At 43.9% G+C, this 22849-nt stretch overlaps 1 protein-coding gene across 7 annotated transcripts in view; it reads left to right on the top strand.

The window, feature by feature from the left end:
* The window catches only part of GNB1 (G protein subunit beta 1), an 84693-nt gene that overhangs the window by 55471 nt on the left and 6373 nt on the right, over positions 1 to 22849 (top strand). For all 7 annotated transcript variants that reach the window (XM_053575423.1, XM_053575424.1, XM_053575428.1 and 4 more), the window contains 6 exons: positions 590 to 692; positions 4260 to 4298; positions 6501 to 6607; positions 11775 to 11838; positions 12741 to 12903; positions 20472 to 20538. In XM_053575423.1, coding sequence (XP_053431398.1) covers positions 636 to 692; positions 4260 to 4298; positions 6501 to 6607; positions 11775 to 11838; positions 12741 to 12903; positions 20472 to 20538 — 497 coding nt within the window. In that variant the 5' untranslated portion in view covers positions 590 to 635. The remainder of the gene's footprint in view (positions 1 to 589; positions 693 to 4259; positions 4299 to 6500; positions 6608 to 11774; positions 11839 to 12740; positions 12904 to 20471; positions 20539 to 22849) is intronic.

Here is a 22849-nt window from a genome sequence, read left to right as displayed (position 1 = left end):
CGTTCTTTCTTTTTTTTTTCCCTGTGTGTGTGTCGAGGGTGGGGGTTTGATACAGAGTCTCAGTCTATCTCCCTGGGTAGAGTGCCTTGGCATCATAGCTCACAGCAACCTCAAACTCCTGGGCTCAAGTGATCCTCTTGCTTTAGCCTCCCCTTCCCAAATAGCTGAGACTATAGGTATCTGTTATAATGCCTGGCTAGTTTTTCTATTTTTAGTAAAGATGAGGTCTTGCTCTTGCTCAGGCTGGTCTTGAACTCCTAAGCTCAAGCAATCCTCCTGCCTCCGCCTCCCTGAGTGAGGGAATTATAGGCATGAGCCACTGTGTCCAGCCAGATTTTTCTTTTTTTAATCTACCACCTTTTTGGTACTGTATGAGACATTGTCATTTTGTACAAAGTCAGTGAATGATTGTAATTATATTTTATTAACCTGGTATTAGGTAGCATTTTGTATGTTGTAATGAATACTAAATAAAAGTGTTGGTTTATAATGAAACTATAGCCATCATATTTTCAATTTACTTTTCTCACCTGCTTTTTTAAATTACTCAAGAGTTTATTAATTTTTTGTACTTGTATTTCTTTTTCAGATCTCAATTCTTTGAGGTGGCGTTTAAAGAGCACTAAGATCAGAAGATGAGTGAACTTGACCAATTACGGCAGGAGGCCGAACAGCTTAAAAACCAAATTAGAGTATGTAGCTGTATATGTGCTTTGTTGTTTCTGTTTTATTTTTTTATTCTAATTTTTGTATTTTGTAGAGACAGCATTTCTCTTGTGTTTCCTAGGCTACTCCTGAACTGGCCTCAAGCAACCTTCTACTTGCCAAAATCTGGGATTGCAGGCTTGAGCCCAGTGCACCTGGATAGTTTTTTCTTTTCCTTTTCTTTCTTGTAGGGTTTTTTTTTTTTTTTTTTTTTTTTTGAGACAGAGCCTCAAGCTGTCACCCTGGGTAGAGTGCCGTGGCATCATAGCTCACAAACACCTCCAACTCCTGGGCTCAAGTGATTCTCCTGCCTCCACCTCCCAAGTAGCTGGGACTACAGGCACCCGCCACAACACCAGGCTATTTTTGGGTTGTAGCCGTCATTGTTGTTTGGTGGGCCCGGGCTGGATTTGAACCCACCAGCTCAGGTGTATGTGGCTGGCACCTTAGCTGCTTAAGCCACAGGCGCAGAGCCCTTGTAGGGTTTCTTTTGTTTTTTTGTTTTATTAATCTCTTGAATTTCAGGTTAGATGTTACCTGATTTAGGAAAGATAAAAGTACAGAATGACGTACTCAGTGTTTTAAATTGAAATTAAATCTTAGTTGGCCCAATATGTACTAATTCTAGATTCAGGTACTTGGCCCAGTACATTGGTTTTTGTATATTCTAATTTGTTGTTTGAGTATACATGAAATGTAGCACAGAAATTGTGAGTATCTTACTGAGCCCTCTGTCTGACCCTTGGGACTAGCTTTATGATAGCCCTGAACACTGTGCCAGACTATGCCGTCTTGCTTCTCTTTGAATGTTAGGACTTCTAAGTGGAGGGCAGAACTTATTTTTTTTTTTTTTCCTTTCATTTTAAGGGCAGAACTTATTTAGAAATAAGAATATTAACAAAAACAATAAAGAAGTATTTTGGGTGTACTTGATGTATTTTTTCTTAATTTTGAAAAGTATGTTCCATAAAGATGATTATTGGAATCTACAAATTTGGGTATACTACGAGATAGAGTAAACACATCTAATCGTAGATGGAAACAGCTGTGTCTAATTAACTGCTCTGTATAAAGAATACCTTTCAATTGCAATCAGTGTAACCTGGCTTATTGTACCCTCATTGAATCCCCAACAATAAAAAAACAAAGATAATAGTGTCAAAAAAAAAAAAGAATACCTTTCACAGGATTCTAAAACATTAAGTTCTAGTCTGTGACTGATACACAGTGTTAAATTGCAATGTCCATGAGCTTTTTTTTTTTGAGACATAGTCTTAGTCACCTAGGGTAGAATGCTCTGGCATTAGTCCAGCTCACAGCAACCTCAGACTGTTGGGCTTGCATAACCCTCTTGCCTCAGTGTCCTAAGTAGCTGGGACTACAGGCGCCCTCCACAACACCTAACTAGTTGTTCTATTTTTAGTAGAGATGGGGGTCTCCTGAGCTCAATCAATCCACCCACCTTAGCCTCCCAGAGTGCTGGGATTACACACATGAGCCACCATGCCTGGCCTATATTTCTGTTTTTAAACTGTTGATATAAGAGTGAGAAAAAGGGATAGACACATCAGAAAAAGCCCCATCTTCTATATGTTGATAGGTTTTGTTCCTCTGATGAGCGTGCTTGCTCTGTTTTTTGTTTCCACCTGCAAAGCTGTAGCTGCTCTTCAGAGCATCACTGTGTAGGAAGCTGATAGCATTCCAGGGGCTGCCTGTTGAGACATAGCATGCCTTAAAATACCAGACCAGCTGGCAGAGTAGAAACAGTGCCACAAAATGACAAATTGTACAGGTGCAGTTTTGTTGTTTTTAAAGAGTTGTGGTTGTCTGATAGGTCATCTAGGCTGGAGTGTGTGGTCATAGCTTACTGCAACCTTGAACTGGGCTTAATCAGTCCTCCTGCTTCAGCCTTCTGAGTAGCTGGGGCTACAGGCATGTACCAACTCCCTGCTAATTATTTTCTATTTGTGGTAGAGATGCTTGTGCTCAGGCTAGTCTTGAACTCCTGGCTTCAAATGATCCTCCTACCTTGCTAGGATTATAGGCATGAGTCACCACGCTGGCTAAATAGTTATCATTTGCAATAAGGCAGTTTATGCTAAAGCCTCATCTCCCTAAACCATCACATGGGAGACACTTAGGACTTGTGTAAGTGCTGCATGCCGCTAGTTGCCTTTTTGAAAGCAGTGGTCAGGTGACAGCATAATGGAAACATTTTTCTTATTAGAAGTTACCATGAGTTCTTTTGAAGTTATGTGTACACTCAAATTTTGAACCTTTTAAAGCTACCATCTTATTTTCCTTTGTGATGTATATCTATTTATAAAACTATGTGCTAATTTGAGATTTTAATATTTATTTCCTAGTAGCTTTGATCACTTAGTAGTAATGAAAACATTTTAATTAGCATTGGCATTTTACATCACAGTTCTTACCTGTTTCAATAGATAAGAAAACAGATTGATGATAATAGAATGACAACAGCCAGAAAATTTCATCTGACTGTGATATCTGACTTCAGATCACCCACTCTTTTCATACAATTTGGAATTAATGGTTGTGTTGAAAATAAACAACAAACAAGGGGTTTTTTGAGGTGGATATTCGTCCTTTTTATATTTATTTCTATTTGTTTTTTTGAGACAGTCTCACTTTGTTGCCTTCAGTAGAGTGCTGTGCTATCACAGCTCGCAGCAACCTCAAAATCTTGGGCTCAAGTAATTCTCTTGCCTCAGCCTCCCAAGCAGCTGAGACTACAGGTGCCCACCACAATGCCCAGCTATTTTTAGAGATGGGGGTCTCGCTCTTGCTCAGGCTGGTCTTGCACCTGTGAGCTCAGGGCAATCCACCTGCGTTGGCCTCCCAGAGTGCTGGGATTACAGGCTTGAGCCACCTCACCCGCCCCATATTGGTCCATTTAAAACGTTTTTCTTTGAGTCCCACCCCTCCTTATCTCTCATGGGCTATTATGAAGACAAAGCAAGACTGATGTGTGCAGTGGGTGGAGAGGATGGCAGAGGCAGTGCTGGGTTCTGGGGCTCCTGGTGCAGCGCAGCTTCCAATGTGGTCTCCCAGCACCAGCTGCACTTGGTGGTAGGCTGTCTAGACAAGATGTTCTGCTGGTCTCTTTTTATTTATTTTTAAATGATTTTATTATTATTATGTTCTGCTGGTCTCTTTATTTATTTTTTAATGATTTTTTTATTATTATTATTATTTTTTTTTTTTTTGCAGTTTTTGGCTGGAGCTGGGTTTGAACCCACCACCTCCGTATATGGGGCCGATCCCCTACTCCTTTGAGCCACAGGCGCCACCCTCTGCCGGTCTCTTTTTGGGTATTCCTCATTGCCTGTGTTCAGTGTGGCCTAGATAGTCTACAAGTGGCAATGGGCGGGGGGTATTAGAGGGGAAGCGAAGATAGGGCGCACCTTTCTTTAACATTCTGCTTTTGCTTCTAACAGTTTTTATGTAGACTCTTTGAAACTTGGGTGGGTGCACATCTAAGATGGAATGTGTTTGAACTATTACTAATCTGCCTTTGCATTATTCCCTAGGATGCTAGAAAAGCATGTGCAGATGCAACTCTCTCTCAGGTAAGAGATGGTTCAACTACTGAGCAGAGGCAGGTGTGTGGTGCTGCCTCTGGGATCCACACCTGAATCCACACCAGCACTATCCTCTCTCTCTTGGAGCAGTGAAGATGTCAGGCCACTGCTTAAAGCATTTTCACTAAGAAGTCATTCTGATGATAGTCTAAGGAGTAGTGGGTTTTCTTTTTCTTAGATGATACAATATCTCAAACCTTAATTACTTCTGTTATGAAGATAATAGTAATAATGTTATTGTCTTAGAATAAAGTACTTTCAAGATCCTCTGCTTAACAAAATCTGCCTCACAACTTTGACATATAATGTCCAGGCTGGCAATTACTGTGTGGTCCAGCAGTTCTACCACCCCTACAGGGTGTCCAAAAGCTGTCCCAAAGTGACCATACATAGGGGAAATGGGAAATTGTAGCTAAATGTGCCTTTCTTTATTTAAAAAGTATTAATTATAAAATTACACAAAATATTCTCCATGTGCTGGCCACCTCTTTGTAAAATTTTGTAATGAACATTTTTCAAATATACATTCAGCTACAATTTCTCATTTTCCCTATGTATGGCGACTTTTAGGACAGGTTTTAGACATCCTGTAGATCCATACCTAAAAGAACTGAAACCTGATTTTCAAACAAATACATACATGCAAATGTTCAGAGCACCACCATTCATAATATCCAAAAGGTACAGTCAGCCAGAACATTCATAAACAAGTGACAAGCAAGTTGTGTCTGTCTGCATGATGCAGTGTTGCCCCATCACGAGAAGGAGTGCAGCACTGACCGGCTGCCACATGACAGATCTTGGGCACCATGAGAAAGGGAAGGCACCAGCTAGGCTGCTTGTTGGTGGCAGCGGCAGCGGCTCCACTCTTGTGGAGTGTCTGGAGTGGGGAAAACTCAGAAACAAAGCAGGGCGTGGTTGCTAGAGGCTAATGCAGGGAGGGACAGGAAGTGACTTGGGGGGAACTTCCTTTGGAGTGGTGGAGATGCTTTGGAACTAGACAGTGGTGCTATACACAATGTGAATGCGCAAATGCCACTAGGTTTAGACTTTTCAGTGTTACGTTACATGACATTTACTTTATTACAAGGATAAAGTCCAAAGAATTGGACAGAAATGTGAAAAAAATCATATTCTTCTACTGTGATTAATTTTTTTACATTATTCAAATGCTCTAATTTGATGCACCTTGGATTAAACAGTACATTAAAGACTGAAATTATACTACGTAGAACTGCCTGAATTTCAGTTTTCAAATGGCATTTGGACTGTACCTATTTTTATTCATTTACTTGCTTACTTAATTAATTAATTAATTTTTTGCAGTTTTTGGCCAGGGCTCGGTTTGAACCTGCCACCTCTGGCATATGGGACTGTTGCCCTACTCCTTTGAGCCACAGGCGCCACCCACCGTTTTTTATTTTTTAAGAGCAGAGTCTACTTTGTCGCCCTCGGTAGAGTGCTGTGGCATCATAGCTCATAGCAACCTCCGGCTCTTGGGCTTAGGTGTTTCTTTTGCCTCAGCTCCCAAGTAGCTGGGACTACAGGAGCCCCCCATAACACCTGGCTATTTTTTTATTGTAGTTTTTAAGCTGGCCTGGGCTGGATTTGAACCCGCCACCCTCAGTGTATGTGGCTGGTGCTATAACCACTGTGTTACAGGCGCCGAGCCATCAGTGTCCTTTTTTTTGTGGGGGTGGTCAGCAGATGTGTGTACCCCAAGCCATTATTATGCAGAAGCAAGTGCTGACTATTGTCTGGGCTGCACATAGCTTAACCTAGGAAGCATTTATTCCATTGAGATGTAGGACATCCATACAGTGGCTTGGAAGAAGACTGACCCTGCGAAGACTGAGAGGCTTAGGACCAGCTCCTCCTGAGTGGACAATGAGAACCAAGAGAAAGAAGGGCAAAGTTTGCACATCCATGGCTGGGAGTATGCGTGCATGCACCTCGTAGGGGAGGGAATACTGTTGTCCTGAGGACCAGCTAGAGCAGTGAGACTGAGTAAGAATCGTCAGTGGGGGTTATGTGCAAAATGCCACAATAAAGGCCAGTGAAGAATAGGCCAGAAATCTGTGGATCCAGTTGGGGAGATGCAGCCACTATAGTTGCTGGGAGAGGATAGAGCTCAGGTGAAGAGTAATTCCACCATAGATGTTAACACATAGTAACTTTTTTGTTTTTAAGATCACAAACAACATTGACCCCGTGGGAAGAATTCAAATGCGCACTAGGAGAACGCTGAGGGGGCACTTGGCCAAGATCTATGCTATGCACTGGGGCACAGACTCCAGGTATGGTCTCGGGGGTTACGCTATGTATTGGGGCACAGACTCCAAATGTGGACTCGAGGGTTGCTACTTTGTAGAGCAGCGGTTCTCAACCTGTGGGTTACGACCCCTTTCGGGGTCGAATGACCCTTTCACAGGGGTCACCTAAGACCATCCTGCATATCAGATATTTACATTACAATTCATAACAGTAGCAAAATTATAGTTAGAAGTAACACCAAAAATAATTTTATGGTTGGGGGTCATCACAACATGAGGAACTGTATTAAAGGGCTGCAGCATTAGGAAGGTTGAGAACCACTGTTCTAGAGGGAAATAACCTCAACTCACTTGCTGTGTTTTGTAAAGAAAAACATTTGTAAGTTGAATCAAGATTCTAGGCAGCCTGACTGACTGTAGGATTCACAGATGTACATTCCTTATCCAAATTTCCCCTTCCCTGGGCTGATGGTACATCGTCATTCTGTCACTGTCTAAGTGATGGTGGCATGGTTTTCCTTGCTGTCCTCCTCATCTGAGTTTCTAGACCTATGTTCTCACAGCTTCTCTGTGTACTTAAGTGACTGGGGAAGTCATTTAACTCTGTGCCCTGGTTGTTTGCTCTGCTTGTTTCTTACGGCTCCTTGTCCCCTGCCCTGTCATGATCTTAGTGTCCTGGCTAAGGGGATCTCCAAACTTGCCCAGTGTGGGGTATTGGAGGATTGAGTCTGTAAAGCCTTAGAATAGCAGCTTGTGGGACCAGGTGCTGTGTGCAGGCTGTGCTTTTATTTCAGCAGACACAGATGTGTCTGTGAGCTGTCCTCATAGGCGGTTCCTTCCTGGCAACTGTTTTCATTACTTTAAATTCTCCCCCTGGCTATGTCACCTCCCTTACCCCACGTTCTCCATCTCTCCTTCCCTCAGCCATCCATTGGCTAGGCTGTATCTGCCTTATCCTCTAGCCATTGCTGGAATGAAATCTCTCTTCCTTCTCCTATTTCAGAGGCTAGTGAAAACATGTATCTCTCTCTGCCTTTTCCGTCCAAATAATTTGATAAAGTACTGTTCAATTAGTATAACTGTTCTTACAATGCCTTTTCTTGGGTAGTATATTTTTTGTATTCAATCGTCAGAGTGGAACTTTCTGCTTTGCTTTCTCTTTGTTCATGAAATTATCTGCTTTAGAGCAGAAACAGCTAGAGAACAAAAGATTCTATCTTTAGTTTGTTCCATATAGTATCCCATACAGTTCTACATGCAAATGAGAGCTAGTGTGATCATTTTAATCATGGCAGTAGTCAGAATGAAAAGGAATGGGGGGAGGTAGGGGTAGGGAGATGTTGTTCAGAGGGTACAAAGTTTCAGCTAGACAAGAGGAATTGAGTATTTGAAATGGATTACACAATGTGGGCATGAGAGTGATAGTTTCAAAATTGTTAATAAAGTAGATTTTAAGTCTTTCCACAAAAATGTTTGTGGAATGATGAATAATTAACGTTATTTAATCATTTCACAAATTAAGTATGTATCAAAGCATAATGTTGTGCCCCATAAACATATAATTATTTTTAAATTAAAAAAAAATTTGGGGCGGTACCTGTGGCTCAGTGAGTAGGGTGCTGGCCCCATATACAGAGAGTGGTGGGTTCAAACCCGGCCCTGTGCCAAACTACAACAAAAAAATTACCAGGCATTGTGGCGGGCACCTGTAGTCCCAGCTACTTGGGAGGCTGAGGCAAAAGAATCACTTAAGCCCAAGAGTCTGAGGTTGCTGTGAGCTGTGACACCATGGCACTCTACCCAAGGCGACAGCTTGAGATTCTGTCTCAAAAAAAAAATTGAAAAAAACCTAAAAAAAAAAAACAGAAAATATTCTTATCTAATCAATCCACGTTAGAGTTTATTATAAAAGATAGATGGTGGGTAAACAGTATGCTGCTACCTTTTGGGGCCTTTCTTTGGGATATTCTTAGGGAATATCAGTGCCCTGAATAGGCAGGATATAGGACTAAAGAGTGCTGCAGCTGGCAGGGTTCAGGAGCCCAGCTCTCAGAACACAGTGTAGACAGGATATCACTCTAGAGCAGGGGTCCTCACACTACGGCCCGCAGGCCACATGAGGCGGTGTGATTGTATTTGTTCCTGTTTTGTTTTTTTACTTCAAAATAAGATATGTGCAGTGTGCATAGGAATTTGTTCATAGTTTTTTTTTTTTTAAACTATAGTTCAGCCCTCCAATGGTCTGAGGAACAGTGAACTGGCCCCCTGTTTAAAAAGTTTGAGGACCCCTTCTCTAGAGGGTGCGGTAGCTGGCGAGGCTCAGGAGCCCAGCTCTCAGAGCATAGTGCTGCAAGTCTGGTCTTGGCCCCACAGCAGGTGCGCACTGTGTGGCAGGTGTGTTCAAGGCCCTGAGAGGTGGTGTACAGCCTAAGCAGTGGAGTTGGGGGACCAGGTTGCTTAGAGAGGCTTTATGCTCCACCTGGCCTCAATATAAATTGTGTTTTGAAATTGAGGACCAGAAATGGGGGAGAAAAGCAAAGGCTGAAGCAGCAGGACCAAGTTCAGAATGGTAGCTGCCCCTGTGAACTAGGGGACATCAGGGAGGCTGGTGAGTGTTGTGTTGGTCTTAGGGTGATAGGTGCATGTGATTTGTTTGTTAGTTTTATATTCAAGAGAAAACCAGTAAGTGATACTGAGGAACACCTGTGTTATTAGAACCTTTTAGGGATTGTTTTAAAGAGCTATGTTTTCTGGATAAGCCAGTGGTTGCCTCTTTAAAGTCCAAAATAGTTCTTTTTAAAACAGATTTTCCTTAATCATCTCTGTATTTCCTGCCTCCATAAACAAAGGTTATTGCACAAGACTTTTTTTTCATGACTCACCTATAATTTATGAATACCAGTTATTTTGCTGTGCTTGTTTGATTAGAGGGTCCCACAGTGAGTGGTTCGTATTCATATATGCATATATTAATATTTAATATGTATACATTAGTAATGTTTTTCAGTGTATAATGTATTTATATTGAGATTCTCCTTCTGTCACACCAATTAATGTTAAATTTTCTTTCTCTCTTTTTTGATTGGAAGTGAAACACAACTGAACCGGGCTAGGCTTGAGTGAAATGAAAGAGATTAGGTGTTTGGAGCCCTCTGGCAGGCTGCCTGACTCTTGCTCTGTATTCTGGGTGGCAGCCCCTCAGGTGACTGATTTATGAATAGGTAAAGGTTCTAGGGGTGGTGGGAACCCAGCCCTTAAGTAGTCGCCTGGCCTAGGACTGGGAGGCATGTCTCCTGTCACCTTCTAGAGGATCAGGGCACAGCTTAATGCTTCCCTTACCACCCAGCCCCAGCGAGTCAGCAGTTATTAAGCTTTCTGACCAGGAGACTTCTGTAAAGGTGACCCTTCTGACCTGGGAGGATGAGCTGCTTTAGATCAGCTCTGATACTTCAAAAGTTTGAGAAGGGCCAGGCAGAAATAGGGCAGCAGAGGAAACCTTACACTTACGTAGAAGATAGCATTTAACTACCTGATGTGTTGATGACCGAAACTGGATGGAGGAATTTGCCTCAAGGATTAAATTAAAAAAATATATATATATGATTGTATCTTGTACTTGGTTCACTTCTGTGATAAATTTTATAATGAAATACTGCTGAAAAGGTCTTTTATTCTTCACCAAACTCACTGATGCCTTTGTAAGGAAGTTTGATCAATTTTAAGAAGCCAAATATGCATGCAGCTGGAGTAGTTAAAACTTGTGTTTGAGAAAATCCTTAAAATTAAAAATCTTTGTCATTATTTACCATACTGACAAATACATTCACTGAAATTGTGAGTGGAGCCTTCTTGCACTTCCTTGAAAACAGCAGCTCTGCAGCCCGCAGGCCACAGGCCGCAGCATGTCTGTGGGCAGCTGCAATTTCTGGGACTTAGTCTTGCCTGGCCGGCTTTCTGCACAACTCCAAGTCCCTTTACCATGGCCCACGCCTCCTTGGTTGTGTCCCATCCTAGGTCTGTGAGTGTAGACAGGGCTCGTGTTCAGCCCACAGATCCCCCATCTCAGCACAGTCTCTAGAGCAGGGAGACGCTCGGGAACGCTCCTGGCACTTCCTGGCCCTGCTGCTTGCTGGGCGTCGCTGCACCGCCAGTCGACTCTTCACCAGGCCTGTGGCAGACCCACATCCCTTTGTAGCCCAGTCTGGGAAATCTCATGGAGTTTTTTGAGTGATAAATTTTTCATGAATTTGGAATGTTAAGTTTACCACTTTTTTTTTTTTTTTTTTTAATTAAATCATAGCTGTGTACATTAATGCTATTGGGGGCACCATACACTGGTTTTACATACCATTTGACTTATTTTCATCACATTGGTTAACATAGCCTTCCTGGCATTTTCTTATTGTGTTAAGACATTTATATTCTACATTTACTAAGTTTCACATGTACCCTTGTAAACCACTCCTTTATTTTATTCACAATTTCTCTGGGTCAGAGTGGAACAAACAATTTTATACTAAATATTTTGTACCATCTTTGGCTCTTGAAAAATCTGTATGTTGCCAGTTTGATTTATAATGAAAGGAAACCAATCAGAAGCAGCTGTGGGATGAAGTCTCTCTGTCTTAGCTGACAGGGGAAGCCTGGGTGATGTGGCCCATGGCAGCAGCTGCGCACTTTTCATTCTCAACTATTTTTTTTTTTTTTTTTTGAGACAGAGTCTCACTGTACCGCCCTCGGGTAGAGTGCCGTGGCGTCACATGGCTCACAGCAACCTCCAGCTCTTGGACTTACGTGATTCTCTTGCCTCAGCCTCCCAAGCAGCTGGGACTACAGGTGCCCGCCACAACGCCCGACTATTTTTTGTTGTTGTTGTTGTTGCAGTTTGGCCGGGGCTGGATTTGAACCCGCCACCCTCGGTATATGGGGCCGGCGCCCTACTCACTGAGCCACAGGCGCCGCCCCATTCTCAACTATTATTATCCACGATGGTGTTACCATTCTTGCTTTCAGTACTGGTGTAACATTTAGACCTTTCTTCTATTTTTGCTTATAAATCAGTGTGCTTTATTTCAAGCAGATGTAATATCGAAGTACATGTGAGAAGTCACCAGAGTGTTTTCTTTTGTTGCAGTTGTAGGGTTTCTGGGTTGGGAGGGACTAACAGATTCACTTTTGTTTTTCCTTCCAGGCTTCTTGTCAGTGCCTCACAGGATGGTAAACTTATCATCTGGGATAGCTACACCACAAATAAGGTAGGGCCAGAGCTGTGATCGATTTTACTAAAAAATATGAGATGTGTATGAAAGATTGTGCTAATTATAACAAATACAAAGTATAGGGAGGCGTGTGGCAGTATTAATTACAATAGTGTCCAGTATGGTGATCTGTAAGACTGTTACTTAAAATGAACTTTTAGCCATGTGGCAGCCCAATGAAGTGTTTTTCTTTTAATATGGAGTTAGTAATTTCTGCTCCTTAGTGCCCGCCTCAGTGTAAATTGTGACTAAACTAGGTTGGAGTGGTGTCTCCTGTGCAGCACTGTTTCGTTTTTTTGTTTTTGTTTTTGAGAGAGTCTCACTCTGTTCTCCTAGGGAGAGTGCTGTGGCATCATCATAGCTCACAGCAACTTCGGACTCTTGGGTCATGGTGATCCTCCTGCCTCAGCCTCTGGAGTATCTGAAACTATAGGCACCCAGCATGCCTGGCTAATTTTCTAGTTTTGGTAGAGACAGGGTCTCACTCTTGGTCAGGCTGTTCTCTTGAGCTCAAGAGAGCCATCTGCCTCAGCCTCCTAGAGGGCACCTGTAGCTCAGTAGGCAGGGCTCCGGCCACATACATCGGGGCTGGCAGATTCGAACCCAGCCTGGGCCAACTAAACAACAATGAGAACTGGAACAAAAAAGTAGTGGGGCGTTGTGGCTGGTGCCTGTAGTCGCAGCAACTTGGGAGACTGAGGCAAGAGAATCGCTTAAGCCCAAGAGTTTGAGGTTGCTGTGAGCTGTGATACCATAGCAGTCTATCCAGGGCAACATAGTGAGACCCTTGTCTCAAAAAACTAAAAAGAAAAGAAAAAACCGAAGACTAAAAGTCCTAGTGTCAGTGTTAAATGTTTCTGAACTCAAAAGTATCTGTACTGTCTGTTCTTGTTCTTCAGGTCCATGCCATCCCTCTGCGCTCCTCCTGGGTCATGACTTGCGCATACGCCCCTTCTGGGAACTACGTGGCCTGCGGTGGTTTGGATAACATTTGTTCCATTTACAATCTGAAAACTCGTGAAGGGAATGTACGTGTGAGTCGTGAGCTGGCAGGACATACAGGTATGTGTTGTTGCTACCTTTAGGTGGTATGGGCTGTTGACCACCTTTAAGAAGCCTGTGGACTGGGGGGCAGCACCTGTGGGTCAAGTGGGTAGGGCTCAGGCCCCATATACTGAGGGTGTAGGGTTTGAACCCCGCCCCGGCCGGCTAAAACAACAATGAGAATTGCAACAAAAAATAGCCAGGCATTGTGGCAGGCACCTGTAGTCCCAGCTACTCAGGAGGCTGAGGCAAGAGAATCGCTTAAGCCCAAGAGTTGGAGGTTGCTATGAGCCATGACGCCACGGCACTCTACCAAGCGCAACAAAGTGAGACTCTGTCTCAAAAAAAAAAAAAGAAGCCTGTGGATTGGAGTTACTGCAGCCTCCCATTTCCACGGCCTCCAGCTACTCTGTACATGCCCTGAACAGCTGGCAGCAACTCTACTTTTACCTTAACGGGACACGATTCAATCTGTTTTCTACCACCTTCTGTCTCAAGCACCCCCTTTCTGCAGGGGTTCCTGATCAAACACACATACCTGTTCATGTGCACTGTGGTTGTCAAGGAGGCAGAAGGGAGTCTTGGGGGCCATCTAATGCTTTTGAGTGTGGCAACTTCAAACGTTAGGTAGAATATGATTTTGCCAAGATTTAGGTTACTTACGATTGTATTTCATAACAAAAGGCACGATGTTTCTGAAAGATGAGTTCTTGTCTGAGTATTTTTCCTCAGTGGTAACATTTTCTGTTCTCAAAAGTTCTACCCTTAGTATTATTTTGGCTACACCCCGCTTGCTCACATACTTCCCTTACAACAAAAAAATACTGTGATGAGTGGAGTCATTGTAATAGTGCTGCTTCTGACATCCTTTCAGCAGTCTGTTAAGTAGGTTAATGAGCGTGTATATCCTTTGCCCTTTTAAAAACATACTGCCTATTTCTGTTGATTTCTGGTCTGCATTGCTTCCTGCCTTTTGCTTACTTTGAAGTTGTTCTCTTCTTAATTCCCTAGTTCCCGTGAGAGTAACTTTGGCCACTGGTTTTAAACCTATGTTCTTTTTCAATTATAAGCACTTAAAAGTTTTAAATTTCTATTCAATACATGGCTTTAGCTCCGTCACACAAGTTTGATATACATATTACATTTTAATTATCATTTATGTGAAAAGATTTTTTTTGCAATTTTTGGCCAGGGCTGGGTTTGAACCCCACCACCTCCGACATATAGGGCCAGTGCCCTACACTGTTGAGCCACAGGCATAGCCCGTGAAAAGATTTTAGTAACCCTAGTGATTGCTTGTGTGATTTATGGGTTATACAGAAGTGCGCTGTTGAATTTTCAAATATCTTTAGTTCTCTTAGGTAACTTGCTGTTGGTTTCTGGTTAAATGTCCTTGTGTATTGTTTCCTGTCTTTCTCTGAATTGCTGAGGTAGGATTGTTAACATATATTTGGGTTTACTTACTTTATCCTTTCGTTCTGTCAACATTTGCTTTGTGTGTTTTGAACTCCTGGATGTGTGTACACCGACAGTGGGCACATCTTCTTCCCCTGTACCCACGGTTGTAAGGTCTGCCTCACTGGGCTCTGTGTAGCTAAGTCAACCTTCTCACACTCAGTCTCCTCCTGCGCGATTGTCTTCTCCTCTGCCTTTGCAGATAGTGCGCTCGGTCTCCACCTGCTCTTAGTGCTCTTCCTTTGCACCCTGCTACTCATCTCGGTTTCACACACAGCTGTGCTGCTGGGCCTGCACTCTTGTCTCTGTTCTGTGTCTCCTCTTCCTGTCTTCTTTCAGGTTACTTGATTATTTTAGAAATCTATTTTAGTTTATCTGTTGGCTTTTTAGGTACACTATTTTGTGAGTTTTTTTAGTGCTGTGTTCAGAGATTACAGTGTGTGCTTGCGTTCCAGGGTCCACTCAGTTAATGTTGCTCCCTTTCACAACAAATAGTCTCAGCCACAGAGGCCCCTTGCCTGGTCTCCCTTGTTCTGTTTTTTTCCCCCAGTATTATTCCTAGACCTCAGATGCATTGTTGTATTGTTTCCTTTACACATTCTGAAGAAATTAAAGTCTAGAAATTTGATTAAGTAATTTTACACGTCTTCTGTGCTGGCTCTGTCGAGTGCCTCCGTCCATGCTGAACATGCATTCTCTTCTGCTTCCTGTTGGTGTGAAGAACTTCTGCAGTAAGCATAGGTTCGCCCCAGAATTCTTTCTGTTTTCGTATGTCTCAAATTGTGTTTTGCCTTTCTTTTTCTTTCTCGCCCTCAGAGTGCTGTGGAGTCATTGCTCACAGCAACCTCAAACTCTTTGGTTTCAAGTGATTCTCTTGCCTCAGCCTCCCAAGTAGTGGGAGGACTACAGGTGTCCACCACAACACCTGGCTATATTTTTGTTGGAGTTGTCATTATTGTTTAGCTGGCGTGGAATGGGTTCGAACCAATCAGCCTTGGTGCATGTGGCTGATGCCATAACCACTGTGCTATTGGTGCCAACCCCCCTACCTTTATTCTTGAAGGATGTTTTTCTTGTATATATAGAATTGTGGTTTGAGGATGTTGTGAGGCATGACGTTGTGGCACTCTACCTGGGCAATGGAGTGAGGCTCTTTCTCAAAAAATAAAAATTAAGGCCGGACACCATGCATGGCTCATGCCTGTAATACTAGCACTCTAGAAGACCGAGGTGGATAGATTGCCTGAACTCATGGGTTCGAGACCAGCCTGAGCACGAGCAAGACCCCGTCTCAACAGCTGGGTGTTGTGGTAGGTACCTGTAGTCCCAGCTTCTTGGGAGGCTGAGGCAAGAGGATTGATGTTGAGCCCAATGTCACCAATGCTGACACTCTCTGAGCCCAAGAGTTTGATGTTGCTGTGAGTTGTGACACCACGGCACTCTACCGTGGGTGACAAAGTGAGACTCTGTCTCAAAAAAAAAAAAAAAATTAAGGTTGTTGGATTTGTTAACAGACTGTGTTGAAAGAAAAGAAAAACTGGCATTAGAAGGAATATTATTTAAGAATTTGTGACTTTTAGCTCAGCGCCCATAGCACAGTGGTTACGGCACCAGCCACATACACAGAGGCTGACAGGTTCAAACCCAGTCCGGCCCAGCTAAGCAACAATGACAACTGCAACAAAAAATGGCTGGGCGTTGTGGCAAGAGAATCCCTTAAGCCCAAGAGTTGGAGGTTGCTGTGTGCCGTGATGCCATGGCACTCTGCCAGGGGTGACAAAATGACTCTGTCTCAAAAAAAAAAAGAATTTGTGACTTTTGATACACTATGTATTTTTCAAAATCAAATCAATAAAGGTTAAAATTTGATATACCTCAACTAGTAGCTCACTGTATTAAGGGACAAAGATGTGACCAGTCAGTGAGGGGGCAGATTTGAGGATTTGCCTGTCATTGCTTCATACCTTTTCAGGACCCCTTGATTTGTTTGGTGTTCATCACTTAATTCCATCTTTTCTCTGACCTGGAAATTTAGGGGTTTTTTTGTTTTTTGAGACATAGTATTGATTTTTTGCCTTCAGTAGAGCCCTTGCTCACAGCAGCCTTAAACTCTTGGGCTCAAGCGATTCTCTTGCCTGAGTCTCCCAAGTAGCTGGGACTACAGGCACCCACCACAACGCCCGGCTATTTTTAGAGACGGGGTCTTGCTGTTGCTCAGGCTGGTCTTAAACCTGGGAGCTCAAGCAGTCCACCTGCCTCAGCCTCCCTGAGTGCTAGGATTATAGGCGTGAGCCACAGTGCCCAGCCCTGAGGTTTAGAACTCTTATTAAGAAACTCACTTGCACAGAGGACACTTTTTAGTGATATTCCCAGCATGTTTACCAAACCCTTAGTAGTCATTGCATGGTGTAATGGCAGGATTACTTGCAATCACTTGCAGGAATGAAGTGCTTGGTCACTGGCTATGTACTGCAGTTTCTTCCCGTATAGTGCAGGGTCCACATGGGACACACAGAATCTGACTTCTCCAGCATCTGCTGGCCAGGCTCTGGAAACTCCAGCAGTCCTTTAGAGAAAAGCATCAGATGGGCTTTCTATCTTCTTGTTCTGCCTTTTAAAATTCTGTTTTTACAAATAGTGATGTCTAGAAGTAGTTGATTCAATAAATTTATAGTGATTGGATGTAATGTTTATTGTTAAAATTACAGATAGAACGAACTTTCCAAGTTCTGTTTTGGTGAAAATTTGAAATTGATTCTTCAAACACTAATTTCCCAAAGCAAATCCCTCGGGGTTAACAAAGAAAGACTTGATACTGTTCTTAGAGGCTTGTCCTTTCTAAAAACTCTGAAAACAAGTATAGACACATTTACCTTTGCTGATACCATTCTGGTCAGGGTGGCCACAGACATGAGCATTCTGTGGCCTTCCCAGTACAGCACTGCATGGTTGTCAGTGGCAACCTTTCCTTTCTGCTGGAGACCACTGTAGTGACTCAAACTTAAGTTTTTTAGGCCAAGTTTCTTTGTATAGTGAGAAGTAGGGCATTTTATATACATGTGAAACCACAATGGATTTTCTTCTGATAGGCACTAGAGAACTTGGGTATAGAAGGAAGATGTTGTCTCCCCTTAGAGTCCACTCCAAGAGTCCCAATAGGGCAATTAGTGAAATGCGATGTGTGTGTTGAGCTTTTTGTTGTTATAGTCCTGGCACTTCAGCTCCCACTGGTTCTCTTCACAGTCACAGGCTGCCATGCAGGGGCAGGGCCTCGAGAGCCCTGTGAAGGGTTGTGATGCCTCCCTGTGCATTCCTGGTGTCACCCTCTGACCCTTCTTGCTATCCTGCCAATTTAGCCCTGGCAGGGAAAGAATTTCCCTGGCCAGAATGGAGCCCACTCCTGCTTCTCACCAGTCCTTTAGCTTCTGGTGGATCCCCAGGTGGCTTTTCCAGACAGGTGAGGAGCTCTCAGCGGCTAAGGCCATGTGGCTTTAGCACCTATGGGACCAGGGTGGCCATTAATGGAGCTGAGAGGTTTCTAGAAAGTCTGCTTGTACGTGGTATTTTCCTCTGGTCTACCTCTTGCAAAACATTTTATAAGCTTTTTCTTTGTTCAACATCATAAATCTCCTTCCTCTTAACAAAAAACAGTTCTTTAGCAGACTTGTCTGGTCTACACAAGTTCTTGCTGGGATTGAAAGGCCCCCACTGAACTTCTTAAAGGACAGGACATCTGTTCTTCAGTACCTTTGCATGCCTCCGTAGGGACTGGGAGCCTTTCCTTCCAGTCCTAGGCTTGAAGTTCTTTCCCTCCTTACAACAAAAGCTCTAGAATGTTTTTCTGTTTTTGTTTTTGTTTTTTGAGACAGTTTCACTATGTCACCCTGAGTAGAGTGCTGTGGCATCACAACTCACAGCAATCTCAAACTCTTGGGCTTCAACGATTCTCTTGCCTCAGTCTTCCAGGTAGCTGGGACTATAGGCGCCCGCCACAACACCTGACTATTTTTTGGTTGCAGTTGTCATTGTTTTTAGCAGGAGCGGGCCAGGCTCAAACCCACCAGCCTAGGTGTATGTGGCCGGTGCCCTACCCACTGAGCTATGGGTGCTGAGCCAAAAGCGCTAGAATGTTTTTGTTTTAGTTTTTGTTCCTTGGAGCCAAGCCTGGTACACCACAGAGGCTCTTTAAACTGCATGATCTACCTGTGCCCATCTCTAGTCCTCAACTGCCTTCTTCCCAGTGATCACTCGCTGGCTGCCACAGTGGCCTGTGCTCCTCCCTTGGGTGAGATCTCCTCCAAGATGGGGCACTCCCCAGGGTGCAGGCAGGAGATTTAAAACCGTAGATGTACATTCATTGTAGAAATTTTAGAAATAAACTTTGAGTTATCTTCTTTTATGTTTTTAGCCAATAGTCGCACCCAGAGCTACAATGTTATCTTTAAGGAACTGTAGAAGATTCCATTGTATGTGCACCAATTTTTTCCTATTGTTGGACAATTAGACAGTTCCTGGTTTTTCACTATTTATTATAAGCATTTCCAAAGTAAAAACCCTACACTTGCAGGCAAGTGGCTTCTCAAGTCCATGGTTGTATTCTTAGGATGAGTGGCCCTGTGGCTGTCCTCAGCTCTGCGCTCTTGGTGCAGCACTGAACAGAGAAGGGACATGCCTGTGTGACCTTCTTCCCCCCAAGTCTGGTGATATGCTGTTTTCTAGATTTCCCCTTGCTCCATCCTCCAGGCATCACAAGCTGACAGACTGAGGGAGTTAAAATAGAGAGCTGGGTTGTGCAGAACTCTCCTCCTCTTCGCTGGGCTTTGGTTCACCCATGTGGCCTCTGGGAAGAATTTGGCTGTATTTCCTTTGTCTAGGGACAGAGTTAATTATTTTGGAATCTGTCATTGCTGGTATTTTTCTTGTGGGAGCCAGTCTAGTAAAGCTCGTTAAGGAGATACTTGGAATTCCTATTTTGTGCACTGTCTGCATCAGAACCCTCCGTGGGTTTCTTTGTGTGATTTACTGACTCAGTGTCACATGACTCTGGATGTGGTCAGAAGGAAAGCATTTCAGCAAGAATCTGGTCTACACAAGTTCTTGAGAACTGCTAGTGCCTCTGTGACAGGTTAGGCCTATCTGTCACCAGTCCTGGGCAGACACGGTTTGTTGACCCTATTTTTGGTTCTTATGGGAAATTTCAGAGCTGAGATCAGTTTACAGAAGTGCAAAATAATAGTAAACAGGTTAATAACATGAAATCATAAGGTGTAGGTACTGTAAAAGTTTGTTTTTACCTTCCTCATTCCACAGCTGGTTAGCTCTGTGTTTCCACTATGTCTACCTCCTTAACACCCTACTGTCTGGTATCCCACACCCTCACTGTGGGAGTAGGTAGGGTGCTCAGGGACACAGAACCTGTCCTATACAGACTAGATGTCACAGCTGCTATCTTTGAAAAAGCCCACCCCTATGTGCTTGTCAGCACCTCCCTCACTGGAGATCTGCAGTATTGCTGCAGTGTAACTGGTCTCGTCCTCCAGCCACCCTGACACTTGGCTTCCTGTGTGTCGTCTCATGAGAACCTTGCCTTACCTCGCCCTCCCTCACTCTCCTAATGGGCTCTTGAAGTGGTTTTCCTTCTCACTCTTCACTGGGGTATAAAGGTTCCGATGAGCAAGAAGATCCTTCTGTTGAAGGATGATGTGTCCAGCATTTGGAGTGCTGGCTGCCCCCCAACCCCGTCATCATCCGGCAGCTCCTGTTGAAGGAGTTGAGCGAACCGGCAAATGAGGGAGCAGGAAGGGCACCCCCAGGGTGCGATTTGCTGATAGACAGGCAGATGAGTGGCATGTGTCTCATGGGTGTGGGCTCTGTGGGAAGTGCTGTCCTGACCTGCCTTTTCCTGTCCTGGTGTCCTTCTTGACTACCCAGGCTCTCATTCTTGCCAGCAGTGCAGTGGACTTACTGCTTATTTATTCTTCCCAGACACAGGACAGAACAGAAGGTACCTGACAAGGTGTTTGTCTTAGCCTAGACATAGTGCTTCTGTTTTGCCACTGAATGTTTATGTTTACAAGACTGCTGAGCTGGGCTTGGTCCGTCGGGTCACCTTCTGGGTCTGCTCTTTGCAGGTTACTTGTCCTGCTGCCGGTTCCTTGATGACAATCAGATCGTCACCAGCTCTGGAGACACCACATGGTGAGCATCTGAACCAGGGCAGACAGAGTGCTCTGAGACTGCTCTGTCGCACTGGTTGTGTCTAGACATATTGGAAGTAAGATTCTTGACGTGAATTAGGCTGTCTTTAATTTGAAATGGCCTTAAGATTCAAAACACAGAGTAATAATGTGTGAATTCATGGTGCTGTTTGTATAAGTACAAAGTTGAATTTTGACCAACTAAATATGAAAATACAGATAATTAAGCTACAATTATGCATGTAGCACCTGCTCTTTTGTTCTTTGCTCCGTATGTTTGTACCTGCCTAGGTGACATTTTATAGCCTTTGGGGGGAGTTGGGTGGGCTTTAGTTGTCCCTTTCTGATAGTACCATGTCATAGATGATGAGCACAGCTTAAAAGCAGCAGGTGTTACAGTTCAAGTGAATTATATCAGATTTCTTTTTTTGGCGGGGCAGGGTCTCACTTGGTCACCCTTGGTAGATTGCCAGTGGCGTCTTAGCTCACAGCAACCTCAAACTCTTAGGTTCAAGTGATCACCTTGCCTCATCTCTATTTTTTAGAGATAGGGTCTCTAGCTCAGGCTGGTCTTGAACTTGTGAGCTCAGACAATCTACTTGCCTCAGCCTCCCAAGTTCTGGGATTACAGGCATGAGCCACCAAGCCCAGCCTTTGTATCAGACTTCTTTGTTTATTTATTTTTATTTTTTAGCACTTTATCACCCTCGGGAGAGTACTATGGCATCACAGCTCACAGCAACCTCCAACTCTCTCCAACTCCTGGGTTTAAGTGATTCTCTTGCCTCAGCCTCCTGAGTAACTGGGACTACAGGTACCTGCCACAATACCCGGCTATTTTTTTGTCGCAGTTTGGCCGGGGCCGGGTTTGAACCCACCATCCTTGGTATATGGGGCCGGCGCCCTACTCACTGAGCCACAGGCGCCACCCAGTATCAGACTTCTTAATTGTTGAAGTTTTTATCTTTCAGGTAGGTAGAAATCCAGTTAAATAAACTCCAGAATTTTTTTCATTTGTGGTGGCAAAGCACATAAATCAAATGACCAGATAGTTCCTTAAAAGAAAGTCATTTTAGGCTCCAGCTGACCTGGGTTTTCCTGGTTGTCTTAGGCATGATTTGGTGCCTGGAGCTGGCCTGACTGCCCAGGCTGAAGCACAGACACCAGGCACGTGGTCGGGTGGGCTTCACTGAAATGTGGGCCTTTGGCCATCTCGTCAGTACAGATCTATAATATTATAAGGTGTCTTTTAATATCCATCTGTTTACAAAAGATTTATAATCTTGACTGTCAATCTTGGGAAGACTTTATTAGAAGATATTTTTAGGGCGGCACTTGTGGCTCAGTGAGTAGGGCACCAGGCCCATATACCAAGGGTGACAGGATCCAACACGGCTCCAGCCAAACTGCAACAAAAAAATAGCCCAGTGTTGTGGCAGACCCCTGTAGTCCCAGCTACTTGGGAGGCTGAGGCAAGAGAATCACCTAAGCCCAGGAGTTGGAGGTTGCTGTGAGCTGTGATGCTACAGCACTCTGTCGAGGGCAATAAAGTGAGATTCTGTCTCTACAAAAAGAAAAAAAAATACAAAGAAGAGATTTTTAAAGCATTTTATTCACTACTCACTATTTTCAGACTCCCATAAGTATCTTGCTCCCTCTCTGCAGTCCCTTGGGCCTAGAGAGTAAACTCCCATACACCTATGTCAGAATCATCCGACTGGATTTGCATTGCCAGGCCCTGCCAGGTTTTCCTCTGAGGGTGAAATGAACTGGCAGTTTTCAGTGGCAGTGTCTTCTGTGGGCTAAAGCACAGGATTCATACCTTCTTAGCCTCCCTTACACAGCCTGGCTCCTGCCAGGGTGTTTTGGACACCCTATTAAGCAGAAACACAATGGAATACTATGTGTAACCATTAAACACTTAACCTGCTCTCTCATTTGTGACTCTCATCAGGACCTCAAATTGCTCTGAGCCATTTGTTTGCCTGGCCTTGTTGTCTTAAGCCTTTTCTAAGTCACCTGGAGAGGTGGGGAAGTGGGCTGCTGGCATGGACACCCCACGGGGTGTGGAGGGAGCAGCTGCAGATAGCATGGCATCCTCCCTACTGGCCAGGGCCTTCCAGGAGCTCCTTGCTGCCCTTCCACAAGCTCTTCTGTGGCCTGAAAGTGTGGAACGCAATCTCTAGTGTTCCTACCTTAATATAGGCTCCCTGTGTGCTGGGGTTATAGGTTATGAGCCACTGTTCCTAGCCCATATCACAAAGTTTGTCTTTTGGCCAAGTTCACTGGCTCACACTTGTAATCCTATCACT

This window comes from Nycticebus coucang, chromosome 22, assembly GCF_027406575.1.
Source record: "Nycticebus coucang isolate mNycCou1 chromosome 22, mNycCou1.pri, whole genome shotgun sequence".
Classification (NCBI taxonomy): Eukaryota; Metazoa; Chordata; class Mammalia; order Primates; family Lorisidae; genus Nycticebus; species Nycticebus coucang.
The sequence above is the reverse complement of the archived record's forward strand: the minus strand, read 5'-3'. Positions and strand labels throughout refer to the sequence as shown.